This window comes from Lynx canadensis, chromosome C1 (assembly GCF_007474595.2).
Source record: "Lynx canadensis isolate LIC74 chromosome C1, mLynCan4.pri.v2, whole genome shotgun sequence".
NCBI classification, from domain to species: domain Eukaryota; kingdom Metazoa; phylum Chordata; class Mammalia; order Carnivora; family Felidae; genus Lynx; species Lynx canadensis.
This window is the reverse complement of record NC_044310.1, coordinates 107,299,261-107,322,092: the sequence shown is the minus strand read 5'-3', so window position 1 is coordinate 107,322,092 and position 22,832 is coordinate 107,299,261. Positions and strand designations below refer to the sequence as shown.

The window sequence follows — 22,832 nt, the reverse complement described above, 5'->3', positions numbered from 1 at the left end:
TTAACTTTTAGTCTTTCATTCATTTTAAATTCACTTTTATAGAGTGATGTATTGGTGTGGCTTTCTTTGGGTTTATCCTGTTTGAAGCTGACTTACCTTCTTAAATCTGTAGATTTATGTCTTTCACCAAATTTACATAATTTTGACCTATTATTTCTTCTAAAAATTTTAGTCCCATATTCTCTTCTCCTTTTGGGACTCTGATTACATGAATGCTAGCTCTTGTGTTGTCCCACAGGCTTTTGAAGCTCTCTTCTTCTTCTTCTTCTTTTCTTTCAGCCTATTTTCTCTCTGTCATTGAGATTGGATAATTTCTATTGACCTATTTTCGAGTTCACTGATTCTTTACACTGTGATTTCCATTCTGCTACTGAACACATCCAGTGAATTTTATATTTTTCAATTCTAAAATTTAATTCTACAGTTGTTTATTATAAATTTTCACTTAATTCTTCTTTATAGTTTCCATTTCTTTGCCAAGACTTTCTATTTTTTTCAAGTGTGTTTGTAAATTCTTGTGGAAGCATTTTTATAATATCTTTAAAGTCCCAAATCTGTTTCATTTCAGTGTTGGTATTGATTGTGTCTTTTCTCATTCAAGTTGAGATTTTCCTGGTTCTTGGTATGGTAAGTAATTTTTTATTGTGTGCTAGACATTCCAGGCATTATGTTTTGAGACCCTGGATCTTATTCAAATCTTATATTACAGCAGGTCTCTGCTAATACTACACCAGTGAAGGAAGTGTGTGCATAGGGGGTGTTATCTCCTTACCCCTGGAAAGGAGAAGTCCAATCTTCTCGTTCTTTTTTTCCAGGGTGGTTAGTTATAGTAGGGTGGATATTATCATAAAAGATTTCTGCCTCTCTAGGTCATGTTTCTTGGTCCTTTGGATATGGTGGGAGGTATTTGTTTGTCTGCACCTGTTGGCATTTCTTGGTTGCAGACTTTGCAGTGCCCAATCTAAGATAATAGGAAGCAAAAAGGAAACCCAGGGAACTTACCACAGACAGTGTCAGTCCTAAAGTTCTGAGGACCCTAGCTACTCTGCCTTCTTCTCTCCACCTTTTAGACTGTCCTTATGTTTTTTTAAATATATTATGCCCAGATATTTTAGTTACATTTAGCTGGAGCAATAAGGAGAAGTGCATCTACTCCATCTGATACAGAACTAAATGTCTTACTTTTATTTAAAAAATATACATATGTATATGTATATATAATATGCAGTGGTTGGACTATTGGGTCTTTAAAGCTGCTACCTGTTTTGACTCTCTAAATGGAAGAACTGGGGAGGGATAATTTGTCTTTTTGTCTCCAGCAATGACTGGGTAAGGAGAGTACTTTGGATTTTTGGTGTAGCAGGTGTTTTGCTTCAGGTAAATCAATAAGTTAACATTTACCTAGAGGTAGTAGAATCAAGATATGAAATGGGGCCTGGAGAATTCCTGGCCAGACTGATACTCTATATCTCTTTTGAGACCTACGCAATTAACAGAGCAATTAGAGCTTTTTCCTTGCTAATTGGTATGTTTCCTGTGTTTCCCCATGACCTCTCTGGTACTGGTATGTTTTTTGCATACACTTACGCTGTATGTTCCTAAGTTAGGTGAAGCGTCTTTAAGAGATCAGGAAACAGCTCCTGTACTTCCTCCTCTCCCTACAGGTACCTAGTAAACATCTCACACGCTGTAGAGAGTCACATATATACAATTATTCTTTCTCCTGTGAGTCTGGGTAGCATACGCTAGTGCTCCTCATGTGAAGCCACCCTGCCTTCAGACCTTGCAGAGCAAGTTCTGGACTATGAGAGACAGCATCTCCCCAGGGCAGACCTGTCTTTAAAAAGCATTGAGCTCAAGAAGAAGACCCAGAGTGGCAATCCAAACCACTATGGGGTTGTTCATGGAAATCTGTCCGCAGAATCTTTGTGTTTGAGGATCACCTCACCATCTTAAGCCATAAAACAGAGAGCTCACATCTTTGCTTCTGGTTGCCAGTCATTCCTCCCTCCTCTGCTGACCCCCTTCCCCCAACAAAATAAGTGTATTTGTTGAATGAATGTATATATGGACGGATGAGTGAACGGAGGAAAGGAAATGAATGAAATGTGACTTGGAAGATACAAAGGTGACTAAAACACAGAAATTCTCATGAATTGCAAATTTATTGACTGAGGAGGCACTGGGGTTGAGAGGTAGTTGTACAGAAACCAAAGAGGAAAACCTGTAGAACAAGAAGCAGCCCCAGAACTCTAAGGCTTCGTCTGGGTGTAACACATGAAGCATTTGGGAACCTCGGCAATATCAAGAGAGCGCTGAGCCCATAGGCGCCCACGGAAAACGGCTCCAGCTCCTCAGTCTCCGCGGCGTCCAACTGGCCTTATTTGCTTGGCCAAGTAGGCGCCTGCTTCTGCTGGGTCTGGTGGCAGATCGGGACGCCCTTGCCACCTCCGGAGCCCCCACCGGAGCTGCCGCCTCCACCGCAGGACGACCCCCCACCACTGGAGAAGCAGCCGCCGCCGCCCCCGGAGGAGCCGCCGCCCCCACCGCAGGACGACCCCCCACCACTGGAGAAGCAGCCGCCGCCGCCCCCGGAGGAGCCGCCGCCCCCAGCGCAGGACGACCCCCCACCACTGGAGAAGCAGCTGCCGCCGCCTCCAGAGGAGCCGCCGCCCCCAGCGCAGGAAGACCCCCCTCCGTAGCTCTGCTGCGGCATGCAGGAGGTCTGGGTGGTCTGCTGCGAGGAGAAGTAGCCAGCTCCCCCGCAGGCGGAGGAGCCCCCGCCGCTCCCGCAGCCGGAGGAGCCCCCGCCGCTCCCGCAGCCGGGGGAGCCCCCGCCGCAGCCGCCGCTAGAGATGCTTCCATAACTCTGGCACTGAACCTGCTGCCCGGAGCCTCCCCCGCCCCCGGAGTAACCCCCGCAGCTGGAGCCTCCGCCGCCTCCGCAGCTGGAGCCTCCACCGCCCCCGGAGTAGCCTCCGCAGCTGGAGCCTCCGCCGCCCCCGGAGTAGCCTCCGCAGCTGGAGCCTCCGCCGCCCCCGCAGCTGCCACCACCCCCGGAGTACTTCACACTCCCGCTGGAGCCGCCGCCGCCGCCGCCGGAGTAGCCTCCGCAGCTGGAGCCTCCGCCACCGCCGGAGTAGCCCCCGCAGCTGGAGCCTCCGCCGCCTCCTGAGTAGCCTCCGCAGCTGGAGCCTCCGCCGCCCCCGGAGTAGCCTCCGCAGCTGGAGCCTCCGCCGCCCCCGCAGCTGCCACCACCCCCGGAGTACTTCACACTCCCGCTGGAACCGCCGCAGCCGCCGCCGCCGGAGTAGCCCCCGCAGCTGGAGCCTCCGCCGCCTCCTGAGTAGCCTCCGCAGCTGGAGCCTCCGCCGCCTCCGCCGCCCCCGCCGCCCCCGCCGGAGGTCTTCCCGCAGCCCACTGGGGGCATGGGGGTGGGCTGCTTTTTCTGGTGAGACATCTTGTTTAAGGAGAGAGAGAAGCCTAGAAAGAGCAGGGAGCATCACTGGACCAACCGCAAGCGCATGGAAGAGGCAGGGACAGCCGTGGAAACGCCCATCATCCTCCAGGGCAGCACGGCCAGGCTGGGCTTGATGCCCTCTGTTTAGACCGGGAAGAACTCTCATATGGGACTCCTGGGATTAGTCGTTTCCCCCTCAGAAAGTCTTTACCAAGCAGTAAATAGCCCAGGTACTGCTCGCATTTCTCTCTCCCAGCTCTGCCTTTGGCATCTGAGTGATTTGGGAGCAAATGACCCACAGTCCCACCTCTATCCTCACTTCCTGAAAAATGAGACAGTTCGAGCACTTCATCACTCATGCCTCCTCCAATCCCAACACGGATTCTCTGAATGCAAATAGAAATTTCCACAAACCTCCACCTAGGGTGGAGGATTTTACCTATCCTTGACAAAACAGAGGGAGGTTTGTCCGAATGTCAGAGGGCTGTTGCCCCCCCCCCTTCTCTGCAAAAGCTCTTAGTTCAAACTCTTGGTCTGTCCCACTGAGCCTAGCCATGATCCGGAAGCTAGTTATCAGAAAAAGCAGTCTCCCCCTGGTCTGCTCTTGTCTGTACACAGGGGAAAGGACCCAGTGGTCCTTTGGATCAGAATCTCTGACCAGAAGATGTAGGCTTTGCTTACAGCCAAGCTTGGTTGAGGGGGGCCATTAATAGTAGGAAGTTGTGCCATGGCATCTCATGCCATTTCTCTCTCAGAACATCTCTGAAAAACTGGCACTGGGTTCCTGAGGTTCCCCAAATATCCACCATCTGCAGCATTGTCTGCATTACTCTCCTTGTTCTCCCTTACTCTCTGGAACTAAGACTCAGCCTATTCTCCTGACCAGTGCATAAGGTCCATCCTGCCCACTCATAGGAGCAGTCTGCAGAATGTCCCTCTGTGCCCATCACTGGCCTGCTCCTAGAGGGGTGCCATAGAGATAGAAGGTAGTCTTGTCTTTGTGGAGTTCCTATTGTGGCCAGAAGATCAGAGACACAAATCCACACAGCAACAGCTCAGCCCCCACTGCCTTCCTGCCTGAATTCCCTCTAAACATGAATGCAGTTGGAAAGTCAGAGGTCCTATAGTTTCCAAAGGGGTCAGAGGTCTTGCCAATCTGTCCCCTAGTCCACCTAGCCTGCACAGGCCTGGGGAAGACTAGCTGGGAAGATGAGAGTCAGGAGAACTCACACTTACTTGAAGCACCAGGAGCTGAGTGAGGAGAGGAGATGCTGGCTTATGTTAGGAGCACTGGAGCTCCCAAGGTTTTATACTCTGAGCCCTGACTCATCTATTGATCTGGGCCAGCCTCTCATGTTTGGCCTCAGTTATGTGACCCATGGCTGTCACCCCACCTGTCTGTTGATTACAGGCACAGGGTGGCCCGTTCATGAAGATTTTGGCATTCTTGAGATAGTGTGTGACTGGCCCCTTCTCTGATGCAACTGTATGGCAGCAGGGATGGCTGGCTAGAGTGGATGGCAGTCATTGTTTCCACAACCTATGACAAAGTGTTCATGCTGTGAACAGAGGTCCGTGCTTGAGGACTAGGTCTCAGACTCTTAGTTGGCCCAAGAGTCTACACCATAGACAGGGCTATAACTGGCCCAAGAGTTGGCCCAAGAGTCTACACCATAGACAGGGCTATTACTAATGGAACATGGGTATCTACATTTATTTATTTCTGCAGATTTATTCCTCTGATCGTTGATACTCACTTTCCTTGCAGAGGAGCAAGGAAGGACCATGTGGTCCTTCCCACCATGGCCTTTGGCCCTGACATCCTGAGGTCTTATGTGGCAACAGTGACCTCAGCCTATGAGGCAGCCGTGGAATGGAGGGGACTTGAGGTTAAGTGACTGGGTTTGGGTGCTCCCTATGGTACTTGTCAGCTGTGTCACCTTGGACAAAGTCACAGCACCTTACCCAGTGTCTGACATAGGAGGCACTTAGTAGTTATTTGTTGACTATTGAATAAGTAGGCTTCTGATGCTCAGTGACCTTGTCTATCAAATAAGAATAATACCTGTTTCACAGACTCAGGAAGCAGGAATAGTTATATAAAGTGCAGAAGGTGATGCTTTTGTTTTTATTGTCTTCTCCTATTACAGCACAGTCTTACCTCCAACGTGGCCTACCCTTGGACACCAAGGCCAGAAAGGAGTCCATGGGTAACTTGAGGCAAGTTCTTAGTGGGAAAATAACTAAAAAATTCCCCACTGACCCTGGATCAGTAGCATCACCTCTATGTATGAATGGCATGCTCCCCCCCTTCTTTCATCACTGGAACTCAATTGTTATTGTCTAAGTTATGGCATTTGAACTTTGTTCCACCCATCTGTGTGTCGAAATGACAGCTCCAATAATAAATTGACTGTTAATTATGGTGGAGTTTTAATGATCAAGTGGTCCTGATTAGACTGTGGCCTTCAGAAACCTGTGGCTCTAGTTTTAGTTTGAAAGGCATGAACCCAGGCAAACCCAGATGCTCTCCTCCTGAGAAACTAGCCAGAAGGGAGAAGCCAGGACCTATTGGAGAAAGCATGTTTCTCAACTTGAAGCTGAGGCACCAGTGAGATTTTGAAGGGAAATAAGCCCCAACTAGATGGCTACCATGGGTATAACAAAGGTTGGTTTTATTTAGTTGGGAAGCACTGGAGAAAGAGAGAGGGTGTAGACCATGTACAATTCCAGCACTGATCTGTGGGCCCATGTTGGCCCATTACTGTGTGTTCTCTAGTCTGGAGGAGAATGTAAGTAAAAGGATATCAGCAGTGTACTCTTTTTTTTTTTTCTTTCCATGTTTATTTACTTTTGAGACAGCATGAGTGGGGGAAGAGCAGAGAGAGAGGGAGACACAGAATCCGAAGCAGGCACCGGGCTCTGAGCTGTCAGCACAGAGCCCAACGTGGGGCTCGAACACACGAACTGTGAGATCATGACCTGAGTCGAAGCTGGACACTTAACTGACTGAGCCACCCATGTGCCCCTCAGTAGTGTATTCTTGAGAAGAAAAGTCTTTTATTTTGAAATCATGGCCTTCCTACATTTGTGTGTGTTAAAAATATCATTTTGTTTAAAAGTGATGGAAACCCTAGGAGGTTGTAGTTTGTTTCAAGTCCTTACTTGTCAAACTATAAAAATTGGCTATCACAGAAGAGAGGGAAATGTTACTATATGAAATTCTCAAGTTTGGAAGCCTCAAGTGCAGGTAATCCCATAAAGCTAATAATCTTCAAATTGCCCATGTCAGTTGGAGTATGTAAAGATATGATATTTTCTTTCTTTCTATGTATAAGATTTGAGATTCTAGAGCTTTATGCATTAATCCAGCCAACACAGTGTACTGGGTACTACACTGAACATTAATAGAGTCAGAAACCTTGTCAAAGCTGTGCACAGATCTCCTTGGTGGATTTTGGAGAGGGATATTCCATGCCTGCCTTTGCTATTCTAGGTAGCATTTAATAAGAAAACCTTTCTAACTAGTACATTCTACTTTGCTAACATGTAGAAGAGGCTGATGCAACATGGTATTGACAGCAATGCTAGATCTTGTAGGCTCTAAGTTAACCTTGCCTGAGGTGAACATATGAGCTTGCTTCTCCATTTTATCCCTCTAGACCAGAAGTAATGAGATACTGTGTGGACAGCAATTGATGATCACATTTCATCAAATCAGTGAGGAAATGATGGAAGTTTGTAGAATTATTACACTTGGGTATTTGAAGTTTTTTGACTTCATATGTCATATTTTTAAGATTTATAACCCTTATATACTTACCTTGAATGTGTGCTAGCACACCTGAGTTCTGTAGCCTCACAGATCACATCTTTGTTCTTGCCTTTACCTGTATCCTTAGAGGGGATGGACCAGAATGCAAATGCTTCAGTGCTCAGTGTGGTGCTAGGAATTAATAGCTGCTCACTGAATCCTGGTGGAAATGAAAGGAATTCTTTTATTTTTAATTTAAAAAAAATTTTAAAGATTTATTTATTTTTGAGAGACAGAACGTGAGTGTGGGAGGGGCAGAGAGAGTAGGAGACACAGAATCAGAAGCAGGCTCCAGGCTCTGAGCTGTTAGCATAGGGACCGATGCAGGGCTCAAACTTACCAATTGTGAGATCATGACATGAGCTGAAGTCAGAAGCTTAACCGACTGAGCCACCCAGGTGCCCCTGAAAGGAATTCTTAATGCCTGTTGACTAACAGCTCTGGTGGTGGTGGTGGTGGGGGGGGGGGACATGGTCCCTATCCCAGGCAATCCTCAGTCTGAAGGGAGATCACAGCTCTTGAATATGGGGACCCCCAGCCTGATAGAAGCCTACTTATTACAGTCTTTATGTGTCTAAAACTACACACATGCATCCTCATGATTGAGTGCTGACAACCTACCTAACTGAGGGTTAAAGGGCAACAGGTGGTTTGTAAAGAATAAAAAAAGACACAGGGCAAGGGCTCAGGAGCATTGGCAGGGCAGGCATAGAGCTTGGAAGCCCTAAACGTAACATTGTTTACATTCACTGTGAAAGTTTCTTCTTCTAGTCCTGCCCAGGAGGTGCCTCAGAGCTTCAAAACCCCCCCCCCCCCCCCACTGCTCCAGGGTACATATTCATCCTCTCTCCAACGTTCCTGGGTCAGCAGTTTGAAGAGGTGGTTGTCTTTGTTACAGAACTGGGAGAAGGACAGCTCTCTAGTGGTTCATGGCTGCTAAAATTCCTTCTCCAGGAAGCTTCCCTAGGTCCATCCACCCACTGGTTTCATTTTCTTTGCCACTTTCCCTTTCCAATCCCTTAAGGAACTACTGTACCAGTTACAGCCTGCTAATGACACATCCAGTAGCCTTGTCTCCTTTTTTCAACTTATAACTGTCCTTGACAGCTGGGTCCCCATTAGTTCCTTATTTTGCATCCTAAGATTCAAAGAGAGTTTATAGCATCCTGGAGCTTTATTTGGACGTGTTGACTTTTGAATGACTCTCTTTTGGGTGCTTCTGGAGCTCATCCCTGCATGGAGAAGGAGGCCCACAGCAGAGTTGTTCCAGCATTCCTGAATAGCTTGTAGATGCATGCAAGATGAGCAGTGTGCCCAGGGACTGCACTTGCTTGGCTTAGACACTTCTGGTGTGGACAGACTCTGGTGTTTATGGACTGCTGCTGCATATGGGTCTTGTCTATTCCTCACAAGGGTCCTGTGTGCTCAGTGATGTCATCCTCATTTCCCAGATAAAGCAATCAGCCCATAGAGGCTAATGGAACTGCTTACATTTCCCCAACCTTTAAGTGGCAAAGCCAGGATTCAGACTCAGTTGTTTTGATTCCAAATTTTGCATTCTTTCCAAGTACTACATGCCTCTTCTTTTTGAATCAATATGGGCAGAATGAGGGGATGACATCCCAGGCAGGCTCAGGTTCACACCCTCTAGGAGGCAGGGAACAGATCTCACTCTTGTGGTTGCTCCCAGGTGCTCAAGGACAGTTCTGTTAATTAGTGGACTGTAGGAGCCAAGAGGAGGTAGAGGTCATCTGATAGACCTTTACCATTGTTGGAGGTAGATGAACAACCCAAGGCCCAGAGAAGCCAAACTATTTAGGCCACACAACAGGCCTGAGACTAGAGCCTGGGTCTCCGGCCTTCCCATTCTAAGCTTTTCCCACTGCAGACTCCGCAGAGGCTTTGTGATTTCTCCTGACAAGATTATCTCCAGGTGTTGGCAGTGAGACCAGGAAGTAGTTACAAAGACAGTAAAAGTATTGAGCTGACATGTTCAGGTAAACTCCTGGGTCTGAGTGCTCTAGCCTCTGGGCCTGGAAGGAAATTGTTGATGCTGAGTTCCTTCAACAGGTGGGCAGCTGCTGCATAGCCTGAGGGCTCACATATAAACTTTACAAGCAGGGAGGAGCAGTGAACAGCAGTTATGGGCTCTGTCCTGCTCCGAGATAGGCTGTGTCAGAGGAGGCCTCTCAGGACTTTTGCGCCTGGTGGTAGTTGGTGGCCCAAGAATGTTGGTTCAGCCCGTCCACTGTTAATCCACTGATTATCCATGGGCAGATAATGCATCGTTGCTTTAACTGACTCCCAAGTCAAATAAAATCTGGAAATCAAAACGATATGAAGGAAAAAGCACAAACATTTCAGACCCACAGCCTTCTAGGCTCTTTGGCCTAAAGCTTTAACCCAAATTCTTTCAGGAGCATGCTGCTTTAGATGACCAGCACCAATATACCTCTCCTTTACTGGGAGTCATTGAAAATCAAGGTAAGGTAAGTGCTCTTTCCATTTTGGTCTCAAATCTAATTTTAACTCTTACATGGGTCTCTCAGGAATTCCCTGGGGCTACAGCAGGCTTTGGATGTGACCTCTCTGACTCAAAGACAGCTAATGGGATTTACTACTGAAGACCAGAATCAGGATCCAGCCTGTGTTTTGACCAGGAAAGCTCTTTCATCACATTTGCTGGTTATACTTAATTTTTGTTCATTCTTCAAACTATACCTTATTTCAATAGTTGAAGCTGTTGAAATTGGGTGGATGATTTATGGCAAACCTTTTGATTGCTTAGAAATGTAAGAATAATCACAATTTGGTTTGTGTGCCTCTACTGACTTTTCCATTGGGTCCCTTCATATGCTCAGAGAGTTCCAAGGTGAAGGGCTATGGAACCATTTTTCACATTTGGTGTGGATTCCTAGGGCCTTCTCTCCTGGACTAGGAGCAGCATCTAGGCAAGATTGGATGCTCCTAATTTTCCATTTCTCCATTTAACTCAGAGTATTTGATATGTACTTGTTCATCAGTGAAGGAGATGATGAGAATTTTAGCCTCATATCCCAGGGAAAATACAATTTGATTTAGTTTTCCATGGAAATTACTTTAAATAGGTTGGTCGTGGCAAGCTGCTTTCCCCAGTCACCCCCCATCTTTCATTCAAGGTGCCTGATTCCCCTATCATCTCCCTTTCTTATTTTTCAGAATATCCCTTGGATCATGCTTTCCTAGAGATACTAATCACCCATGGTCCAGTGGTCAGCTTTCTGGAGGGGCCTGAAGCAGCACCCGGGGGCACTTCTGAGGTTTGCCAGTCTCTGGTCTGTTATGAAGGTTAAGGATTAGAATCTTTTCTCTTCTGAGGTATTGGGGTCTTCGGAGTTCTTGTGCTCTAAACCTGTGATCTTGGGCTCATATTTCCCACCCCCCCTCCCCCAACTTCAATTTCTCCACGCATACAGTCAGTCTGACTTCTGTCCAGTTTCCTTTTGGTCCCTCCTTCCCAGGGCCTCACTCTGGACAGAGAGGAAGGAGAAATGAGGATCAGAGGTAGTAATAGGGAAGAAACTAGGTGGGATGACAAGAATCAAGGGCCCCTGGGAAAAAAGGTTAGAAACTCTCATACCTCCTTGTGTGCTAGCCTTGTTCCAGTGAGAGGCATTTTGGGTACTTTTCTTCCCCAAGAGCATTTCCCCCCACCAAGCTTGCTGTGGAGGAGGAGGGAGGGATTTAGCAGAAGGGTTGGGTGAGTAAAGTTGGCCTGTGCTATGAGTAACCTTTGCAGAGTATCATTACCCAGGGTGGATATAATTGCTGGGGATTAAGAGAAACATGTGGGCAGGCTACTATTGCCTTAGATCCTTCTATGATTAGCAAAGATCACTTTAGGTCTCAGAGGAAGGATTATTTTATCTCCTGAATGTTCCCTGGAAGTGAATCCCCTTGTGGTCGAACTGGCCCCTTACTTTCTAGTAAATCATTCTGTTGTAAAATACAAAGAAAAACAAAACAAAAACAAAAACCAAGTAGCTTCACCATAACTTGAAAAGTAAAGCAGAGAAAACAAGTTACATTTAATTCCAGTATTTAAATACAATTAATGTTAAATCTTGGTTAGTACTTTCATCTCTTTTTCCTTCTTACTTATACCTTCCTTTCATATAAACTCTCCGTTTTGGGTGCTGATTTTCCACGCGACATTTTCATCATGCACATATCCCCATGGCCCTCCATTAGTTTTAGTGGCTGTGCTCCTTTTCCCGCTCCTTATCTTACTTCCACCTGCCCTGTAACCTCTTTACCCTTAAGACCTCATTGTTGAATTTCAGTGGGTATTTGTTGTTTCCCTGACAGATTGCTAATTATCTTTATCTTCCTTTATGTGCACAGAGTGGCTTCATAGTAGGTGAGGAGAAAGGTTAGTTGCATGAGAACCAATCCCCAATCCTTTAGTTCTCATCTCCGATGACTCTGTGCAGAACCTAGTGCCTCAGTTCCCCTTGACTCTAACTCCACAGAGTCATTATTTTCCATCAAATGTTTTCATTTTGTCTCCATCTATTCCTCACAGGGCCAGGATTCCCTTGGGAATGTGCAGTCAGAAACAATACCTTCTAAAAAATTTTTAATTCCAGTATAGTCTACAGTGAAATATTAGTTTTAGGTCTGCAACACAGTGATTGCTTCCACCCGGTGCTCATCACAGACGCACTCCTTAGTCCCCATCACCTATTTTGCCCATCCCCTCTCAGAACCATCTCTTTGTTCTCTGTAGTTAAGAGTGTTTCTTAACTATAGTTTTCTTGTTTGCCTCTCTCTCTCTCTCTCTCTCTCTATCTTTTTTCTCTTTGCTCATCTGTTTTATTTCTTAAATTCCATCTATGAGTATTCCATCATATGGTATTTGTTTTTCTCTGACTGACTTATTTCGCTTAGCATTATACTCTCTAGCTCCATTCATGTTGTTGCAAACCTTTTAGTGTATGTGTGGGAGAGTAGGAGTAAGGGACAGAGGAAGGAAGAGTCAGCAGTTTAATGGGGCATTTGAAAAACAAGTCACTTAGGGCAATAGTAGCCAAGTGCCCATGGGATAAGGGGATGCAGAGAAAAGGAGTCACTGGATAAGCCTTCTTGGAAGAGGTGTTTTGAGTTGGGATTGGAAAATAGTGAAAACTGTAGATAGGTTTCTCCAGATTTGAGCTTTGGTTCTCATATTTCCTTTCATGTGTATGTGGCTAGGTGTGCATGTGTGATGTGTGTGTACACACGTGTGATGTGTATGTGTCCATGTGTGATGTGTGTGTGAATGAATGATGTGTATGGACATGTATAATGTGTGTACCTGTCTGTGTATATATGTGCACACATGTTTGTGTGTACATATTATATGCTTATACACGTGTGTAGGCATGTGTGATATGTGTATGTGTCTTTGAGTCTGTGTGGGGTGTGTGTCCATATGTCCATGTGTCCATGTTTATGTGTACACATATATGTGTGTGATGTGTGTATATATATCTGTGTATATGTGTTTCTGTCTCCTTTCCACAGACTTCAGTATCTTTCCTCGCATCAGACTCTTCTTCATAGAACCTGTTCCCTCTCTCCTGGGAATGTTGGCCCTGGAATTGCTGTCAGCCAGCCCTCAGTGTCCACAGTAACTGTATTACGTGTCAAACTGGCCCACATCATTTTCCATTGTTTCTCTAGCCATGGTAGTAGATTTGCCCAATAAGGTCATGCTTCAGCTAAAAGTCTTCAGTGTCTCCACATGAGGATGAAGCCCTGATTTCTTAGTCCAAAGGGCTTTTTGTGGTTCAGTACTGCCCATGTTTGACTATTCCCTTGTAGAAGCATTTTGCTGCAAACTCAATGACCCTCTCTGCCACTGATCTAGACTGTGTTTAATAACTTTGTATTTTTCCTGTGCTTTTGCTACATCTGTTAATGTCCCCTTTCCTTGATTTGTCTAACTTCTATTTTCCTTTCAATATTCCATCAGACATCATTCTTCCAAAAAACCTTGCCCAACACCCCATCTGATTGAGGGAGCACCTCATCTGCAGCACAGTAATCCTGCCCCCACCACACTGGGGGCTCCTTGCATCCCAAGCATCCAGCACATGCCTGGCACAACATGCAGTGGATGCTGGTAGAATCCAGCTCACGTCTAGAATTGTCAGTGGCCTGGACATTGTGTTTTAGCCTGGGTGGGGAACATATTAGGTCTCTGTCCTATTTTCACTTCCCAGACAAGATTGTTTGCTCCTGGAGGGCAGGGGTGGCATTGCAGCTCTCAGTAAACTTGGAGCCTATGGATACACCAGGCACTGAGTCAGTGTTTATTGAAGGGAAAGAAAAAAGGAAAGAATGAAGTGGAGAACAGAAGGAAGGAAGAGAGTAAGAGAGAAAAAGAAGGTAGGAAGGGCAGGAGAATTGTTGCAAGCTTTATGGTTTGAGTCTGAACAGAATATTGACTTTCTCTCCCTTCCCAAATTTGGGTTCTCTGGTCTAATTCTGGCAACTCCATGAAGTTATAAGACCCATTTGCCCCTAAAGAAGGAAATAATCAGACATTATATCATTTCAGAAGTTTTCTGAAGGTTTTAGTTTTGTGGCTTTTTGCTGTGATTTCATTTCAAATAGATTGATATTAATATCTGATTAAATTATTCATGGTATTTAATTGCTCTCCATGATTAATGAAGACATTTTACTCCTCATAATCACTGCTAGATCCTATATGGATTACAAAGGAGTTACATAATGTGAGGTGTGCTTTCCACTGGTGAATCACAAGCATTTCTTATTGTAATAGCTGTGTACTACTTTCCTCCCTCCCATATGAAAATATTAAGGTTTGTGCTGGACCATGTATTTGATTTCTGAGTTATTTCCTTAAACAGTTTTGGACTTTGGGGCAGTCACTCGACCTTACCTTAAAGTAAAAAGTATAAAGAAATATCAACCTTACAATTATTGGGTTAGTATATGAAAGAACCAAGTTTCAACACTGGATCACGGAATGAATATTTCTAATTGAGGTGGAAAGATTAGGAAACAATCTGGGAATATAATCACTTATGTGTATTTGAGAATGAATAGAAAAAAAAATATTCCTCCCTATCTCTCCCTTTAAAAAATGAAAATGACTTCTTCACATTTGAGATTGTGGATGAAGGTAGAAAACCTTTATTACACACATGTAAATATGTAAGTGGATGATAATTTTCAAAAGGAATAGATAAGCTGTTATTAAAATGTTACTTTAGGGGCACCTCACTGGCTCAGTCCATGGAGCATGATTCTTGATCTCAAGGTTGTGAGTTACTTTTTAAAAAGGGGGGGGGGAATCTTTGGGAGTGCCCATCTTGCTCAGTGAATAGAGCATGTGACTCTAGATATCAGAGTTGTGAGTTTAAGCCCCACATCAGGGGTAGAGTTTACTTAAAAAAAAAAAAGGCAAACAAATGTTACTTTTGACCTTCAAAAATATCCTAATGGTTTTAATATTTTCATTCATTTGCTAACTTTGATAAACTGTCAAAATACTTTACTCATCTCTTCATGCCATGAATAGACTACAAAGGCTATAGTTTTATAATATTTGAAATATTTTCTCAGGGCACCTGCCTCAGTCGGTTAAGTGTCTGACTTCGGCTCAGATCATGATCTCATGGCTCATGAGTTTGAGCCCCACATTTGGCTCTCTGCTGTCAGCTCAGAGCCTGGAGCCTTCTTCTGTGTCTCCTTCTCCCCCTGCCCCTCCCTGCCTCACACTCTCTCTTTCAAAAACAAACAAAAAATATTAAATAAATAAATAAAATAAAATTTGAAATATTTCTAGAAATATTTTTCTATACTTTTGCACTATATTTAATGTGTACTAGAACAAGCACTTCAGATTTATAATTTTTATGGATATTATTGTGTAGGATGAAGTAAAATAAAGTAATACCGTGGTAATATACCTTTGAAATAAATTTGGCTAAGTAAAACAATGAGCTGATCTAGAGAAAAGTATTAATAGTACAGGGATGACATGGATATGGGGAAAACTGTGAAGGAAATATGTGAATTTCCTGAGAGTTTGGACACCCTAAGTTACAACACGGGCCCTGCTATTTTCCTTTGGAGGGTTCCAAACATCTTCCTGGGAAATATAGACTGGTGTAGAAGTTGGACCTCAGGTTCAGCTGTGGGTGGGGAAGCTCCAACCATGAGAGCAGGCCCATCTCTGTCCTACTGAAACACCATGGACCTGGGGAACACTAAGACTCAGGAGCTGACCCAGAGCTCTGCCTTCAGGGGCAGGCCAGAGTCACCCTGAAGCAGGCAGTGTGTCCTCTGAGTTGTACTCTTTCCTTTGGAGCCCCCAGACTCTTCCATTCTATACCCAGATCATCCTCAGAAATGTCTCTGCATTGTGGCAAGACTTTGGTGACAGAACAGGTGTCAGAGACATGGGGCAGAGTCCTGGTTTCACCACTCACTGGTTGTGGGGCCGCATATACATTACTTAACCTTCTTAGGGCTACATCTCTAGGTATAAAAGGCTTTATCTGCCTATGTATTGAGGGTGTTGTGAAGATTAAACAAGATCTATTATTTGGAAATACTATTGGAAAATAATAGGTGTTTGATTAAATGTCAAACTCAAGGAAAGATTGTACAATTCATTTAAAACAGAGTGTACACATCTGATATTAGTTCAAAGAGGTTTTCCATCTGGGGGCACGCGATTTGTGAGGGTCAGAATTATATTTGGAAGAATGTTGCTCTTATGGTAAAATGTCAGGTGTCATTGGGGAGCTGAGGGTGGAGATGTGATCAGGGGAAATCTTTCCAGGGCAGATTTTCTCCAGTGGTGTTGCCTTCCCTAAGGCTAATGTTGGGCTTGGGCTCTGGCTGGCCTTGTCCCTTTTGTCCAGTTTTCTCCCATGTTTCTCTCTGAGTCACTCATTCAGTACTTAATACTATTATTACCAATGTTGACAATGACCATTTGTTGAGCACATACTATGGGAAAAGCACTATGTTCACTATTTTAGTGTTTCTTCATTTGAACCTTACCACGTACTGTGAGACTATTACCCATATTTTATTTTTAAATGTTTATTCATTTTTGAGAGAGAGCATGAGCAAGGGAGGGGCAGAGACAGAGGGGGACAGAGGATCCAAAGCAAGCTCTGCACTGACAGCAGTGAGCCCAATGCAGGGCTCAAAGTCACGAACTGTGAGATCATGACCTGAGCTGAAGTTTGACACTCAACTGACTAAGCTGCCCAGGTACTCCTATTACCCACATTTTGCAGATGACAAAGTGTGGTCTGAGGAATATAAAGAACTTGTCCAAGGTCACATGCTGAAAAGTAACTGAGCCAGAATTATAAGTAGGTCTGTTTGACTCTAGAACCCATGCTCTTCAGACTATGCTATCCTATGGGATACAAGTCAACATCAACATCAGCATCAGCAAGTGTTTTCTGAGAGGTGTGTAGTTGTCACCCATCGCTCCAGGCACGGGCAAAACATACACAAATCTTCCTCTGGGATGAGACCTCTGAGGAACCTGGAAAATTCAGGACCTTTAGAAGCTGGAATTAAAGCCGACTTACTTAGCTTCTGTAATGGAATGGGGGACATTATTGTGGCTCTCTTCAACAGGGGATGTCTAGGGTTTGGGACCCCTAAGTTGACCTTGCTTTGGGCTGAATGGAAAGGAGGTTCTCAGCCAAGCCAGATATTATGCAATCCAAGAGGCCTCTTCCAACACTAGGTTATGTGCCCCCTTTCTGAACCCCTAAAATGGCCTGAGTTATGTATCTATCTATCTATCTATCCATCCATCCTAGAGACAGGGAGAAATAAAGAGAATCTCAAACAGGCTCAACACTCAGCACAGAGCCTGGCACATGTTATCATGACCCTGGGATCATGACCTGAACTAAAATCAAGAGTTAGATGCTCAACCAACTGAGCCACTCAGGCACCGCTATTATTATATTTTTAAAAACCACCTGCCATATTGTGTTTACATTATGTGTTAATGTCTATCTTCCTTGCCAGGCTAAGAAATTGAGGGTAGAACTGAAACTTACTGAGCATCCAATTTTTAGTACTCAGTGCAGTGTCTGTTATGAAGTGGTGTCTTATAGATGTGGAGAAATGTCATAATCAAGGTGATTGTACCCACGAGGGAGCAGGTAACCAGACCTTTAAGAGAAGGGGAAGAAGAGGAAAGAGTAAGATTTTAAGGATGATTGGCATTTGGGGCTCTAGAAGGATGCTATTTCATTGGAAGATGAGCTTGTCATGGTGAGTGGGTCACCAGTCTTTGTTTGGAGCCTTCACTGATGCTACTACCACCACCATCATTATCATCACTACTTAAGACTTGGCTACAGACAGGATATATGGATGCCACACTTAACCCTGAGCCTTGCTCAGTAAGTGTCAGATCTTGGCAAGCCAGTAATTTCAGGGGAAAGCACAAAAAGAGATGAGAACAAGGTGATGGTAATTGCTGCCTAGTGTGCCTAATCCTTCAGGAAATCAAATTTGAGATAATAGAGGTGCTTCAGCCAAACTTTTGGATGATGGGGATGGAATTAAATTGGTTTGAGTCCAACTTACATGTTGCCTTTGCTGAAATGAGTCTCAGAAATGCCACTGAATTCCAGAGATGCCATGGCTGTTGTGGTTACTCTGCACAAGATGTTATAGGCACAGCATTTTTTTTCCTTTAAAATAAATTGTGTTCTGATTCCTGAGATTAATTGCTCACCTTTCCATTTGTGGCAGAACAGGCCAAGTGTCCCTCAGCGGGGCTCCATGTCTGTGCGGGTGTTGAGCCAGGTGTGGCTGGTGGGGCCTTGCCAACACCACTGGAATGTGACCTCATGCTTCTGCCTGTTGACCTCTCCCCACAGGAAATGACAACTAGTAGGGCCAGGCTCTGACAGGTCTGGCCAAGTCTAGCCCATGGTAGAAACACCTGAAAAGCCTCCCTTGGTGGGCTTACCTTACTCTGTATTGCCATTTTTCTTTCTCTCAAATGCACACAGAAATTGCCATCCTGGACAAACCCTAAATGAAGTGGACGTGGAGGCTGAGATGCAGAAAAAACTGCTATGGCTGGGAAGGAGAAAGTGCTATCCTACAGCCCACCCCTCCTGGGAAGTGTCATCCCCTTTGCTGCTCTAACTTCAGTCCATGTGCTTCCCTTCTGCTTGTCCTGCCAAATGGCAGCAATAAAGCAGGAGGGACTTGGGTCTAAGCAGTCAGGTAACCAGCCTTATATATAGAGGTGCTTTTTGCTTTGTGCCTAGTTTGAATTCAACATATCTATTTCCATCATCTTCAATGCCATTGCCACCATGCCTATATTGCATTGTTTCAATACTAGTGCTAGTAGTTTCAATATTAAAGTGCTTCAATAGCATCATTATTACCACCTTCCCCACTACTACTCCTGCTGATTCTGCTCATTATCATCACTGCTGCTATCACCTCCACCAGCTCCACTGCCTCTACTAACTTTGTCATCCCAATGTCACCACTTCCACCATTCCCACTGCCATCACCACTATCACATCTACTCCCTTTAGCAGGACTACCACTGTCATCAGCATCATCACTTCAACCATCTTCTTTACTACTGACACCACAGTCATTGCCACCACCACCACCATCAGTTACCATCTTCACTATGTCCACTGTTACCCCTGCTACTGCCACTGTGATTCATTCTCACCGTTACCACCCTACCACCACCACCATCACCATCACCATCACTACTTATTTTCACCACCACTATTACAACTAGCATGGGGAAGGGAAGACTTAGGGGTTAATGAATAGTCATCTTTGAATGATTAAAAGTCTGTAGAATAGTTAAAGTTACTTAGGGTGGGTAAAGAAGTTAGAAAAATGTACAGAAATTAAAAGGAATTAGAATTTAATCTTGGTGAATATAAGCAAGGTGTTTCATGGAGCTAGGGCAGACAAGAAGGGTGAGAAGTTTGATGATAAAAGATAATGAGTAATTTGGAGCATGTTAAGTTTATTTGCCTAAGGTGTCAACCACCTGGATTGGGTCAGTAGGTGGCCTTGCATCCCACTCACTGATGCTTGGGTCCTCTCTAAAGAATTCCTTAAAAGTGGCAATCTAAGCTGTAGATGACCAATTCTTTTAGGATTAGGGAACTCATTTAACTTGAAGTAGCTGGTTCCTTCTAGCCATTTTTATATTGTTTCTAATCATTCTACAATACTGAAATACATTGTCTTCTCAAAAGCTAAGATTAGGGTAAAATTAGATTAGGGTAAAATTTAGATTAGGGTAAAATTTCTCCTAGACACCATTTCCAATCCTTGTTCATAAGTCTTGTTGCCTTGCACAGGCAGCCAATGTTATAATTTGCTATGATTTTTTTCGTAAGTCATTCTCTTGAATTTATGTACATATTTAGGAACAATGTAGTATTGCATTGTGTGTACATTTGTGTGTACACATACTTTTTGTGTCTGACCCTTGCTTTTTTTTTTTTTTTTTTTTTTTTCACTAAACAGATTAGTAGAATGGGGAAGAGGATGCACTCTGGAGCCAGACTGCATGGATTCAGATCACAGCTCTGTCATCTGTTATTTGCATGATCTAAATTATTGACCCTCCTTTAGCTTCAGTCTCCTCCTTTGTTAAGGGATTACAGTGGGCCTATACCCATTAAGTTCATGTGTGGATTAAATGAATTAATTTATGTAAGCACTTAGATCAGTGCCCTGCACATACTGTAGAGAGGCATAAAGTCACATTGTTGCTTGTCACTATTCCTTAGTAATGTTTTGGTTCTGCCACAGTCTATTTAGCCATTTCTAAATTGATGGCCATATAGATTGCTTTGATTTTCCACTCTTGCAAATAAGGCTTCCACGCGTATTTTTATATATGCTTCCTTTTACACATGAAGAATAGTTTCTCAAAGATAGAGAAGATGTAAAATTGCTGCATTTATAATTTTAAAGGCTTTATTAGAAAATTATGAGTCTGCTTTCTCTTTCTTCTACCTGTTGGTTTTAGTTATTCCCTTGGGCAGCCTGAGCCATATTAGCAGCTCCGAAGTAATAGACCCTACTGGTTAAGACTGATAACTTCAGGTTCAGATGAATTTTGAGGGTAAGGGGGTCATGTTTTGAGGAAGCTTACTAAGCATTTATATACAGTAATTTAATTACTATGAGGTAGTAATGACTGCATGACTATCCCCACTTTACTCATTAGGAAATGGGAGGCAAAAAGAAGCAATATAATTACTCAGGGTCACACAACCGTAAGTGGTGGATCCTTTGTACAGGTGTGAACATTGAATCAGTACATGTAAAATTTCTTAGTATTCTGCTCAACATACAGAAAACATGCAATCGATGTTAGCGTCATTCTAGGATTAATTGGTGATAATTAGGGCTGTAGAATTATTACCATCACTACTTTACTACTCTCAGAATGTGATAAAGCTTATCTCTGGGGAGTTCACTTCATTTGTCTTAACAAAATGATATGGAATTGTGGTTTCAAGCCTTGGTTGGCCAATCTAGTTTATTCTGTTCCATAGCCACAAACTACATGCTTAAACTTTGAGAAAGTTGCCCTAATTAGCACCCTGGTGTTTACCCACAGATAAGATACATACACATATAGTTAAATATAAAGTGTGGATGCACATAAATTCTCATTTGTGATGGGGCAGAAGCCAGTGGGTGGGGAGCAGAGTTGCACTGGATGCCCACGATAGAGTAATGGAGGCCTATACTTGGCCCTTGAGGAGGACAGGTCAGCTGGCTTGGGATGCTGGAACACTGGAAGCAGACTATGAAATCAATTCCCTTCTGGAGGGAATGGCATATATTAATGCACTAAACACTACTATGGGGTAGAAGATGTGGTTACTAAGATGAAGAAAACACAGCCCTTGACCTCCAGAGGACAGAATTGTTGATGCATGTTTGCACCACGGGTGACACACAGGAACATACTCTAGAGGTGCATACAAAGTGTGGTGGGGTCTAGAATCTTCCAGAATATGTCATAGGAACAGAAGTGTGGGCAGGAATTTGAGGCAGAGGGAGAGGCATGTGAGAAGACATGGGTGTAACACAGCAGGGTGTGTGCAGGGCACTGCAGGGCCAGGAAGGATGACTGTGTGGTGTGGTGCACGTGAAGAGGGAGGGGTGAGGCATCATGAAGGAGGCTGAAAGCCATGTCAAGGAGTTTTGACTTTTATCTTAAAGGATATGGGCAACCACCAAAGGTTTTTTGTCTTTTTTTTTTGTTTGGTTTTTGTTTTTAGAAAGAAAAAGCTTGATTAAATCTTAATTGCACAAGGTGTTTCTTAAAATACTGGCACCCTGAGGAAAAGCTGGGCTGCCTTGAGGTGGGAGCAGACTTGTGGGAGAGAGAGCACAACAGGAATGGGGTCCAGGAAGGGGCTGGCAGCAGCCTGGGAAAATGTTAGAAGGTGGATCTTGTAACCATGACCAAGTTTGACTGACTACATTGGCTGGTCTGATAGTCTCACATGGAACAAACAAATAAATCAGAGAATACCTTTACCCTGATCAGTAGTTACAGAATTGTTTCATTTAATCGTTAAAATAACTTGTGATTTTGGCATCATTGTTACTCCCACCCTGCAGCTGAGTAAATGAAGGCTCACAGAAGTCAAGAAAGTGGCTTCAGAACCCATAGTGTGTGAGTGCCAGTATTCATTTGGCACAATTCAGCACTCCTTTGCTGCCAGGAGTGTCCCCAAAGGCCAGGGAAGTGACTACAGAGTTTATTATGCTGAGTTCCTGAATGGGGCATCACTCTGTGTGGCTGCAGAAAGAAAGCTTCAGTGCCCAGAGTTGATGCCTTCTGTGATAAAGTGGCCCTGCAGGGCCCCATGTGGTATGTGAGGTGATGGCCAGATATCCCTCTGAGGAGGAGGTGTGTGAGGGACCTGAAGAGCTAAATGTTCTCTCAACAGTTCCCTCTTCCCAAGGTGGAGGCAGCAGGTGAGACCTCCAAGGGCTGGCAAGGACAAGTGGCCTGTGACTCTCATCACAAGGGAATGATTGGACCAACACAAATCCATCATCACTTCTGGAAAAACTGCTCCCAGGACATGACTGACTGGCAACAGAGCTTAGCAGGGCACCTTGGCCCCCCAGGTGCTCCCTTTCTTCTGCAATGTTTCAGTGACAAGAAAAAGGGATTTCTTAAGTGCTCAGCTGTAAGAATGAGTGGGTTGATGGTGCTATGGTGCAACCCTACCCCACCCTGATGCCTCCTGCTGCATCAGGACCCTGGGTCTTGGCATTTCTATAGGCAGCCACACCTCTGAGTTAAGGAAAGTAGGATGCCTTTCACACTTTCTTTGGTTCTTCAGACACAGGCACACCTCGTTTTATTGCACTTTGCTTTACTATGCTTTGCAGATATTGTATTTTTTATAAATTGAAAGTTTGTGGAAACCCTGCATGGAAAAAAACCTATTGGTACCACTGTTTCCCAATAGCATTTGT

The 22,832-nt window shown here is 44.3% G+C and overlaps 1 protein-coding gene across 1 annotated transcript; it reads right to left on the bottom strand.

Moving 5' to 3' along the window:
* Positions 1-2,380: 2,380 nt before the first annotated feature.
* LORICRIN (loricrin cornified envelope precursor protein) lies at positions 2,381-3,460 on the bottom strand. The gene is made up of 2 exons (XM_030325663.1): positions 2,515-3,460; positions 2,381-2,475 (listed from the first exon to the last, which is right to left on the bottom strand). The coding sequence occupies exons 1-2, from the start codon at positions 3,458-3,460 to the stop codon at positions 2,381-2,383; spliced, it is 1,041 nt and encodes a 346-aa protein (XP_030181523.1).
* Between the last annotated feature and the right edge of the window lie 19,372 nt (positions 3,461-22,832).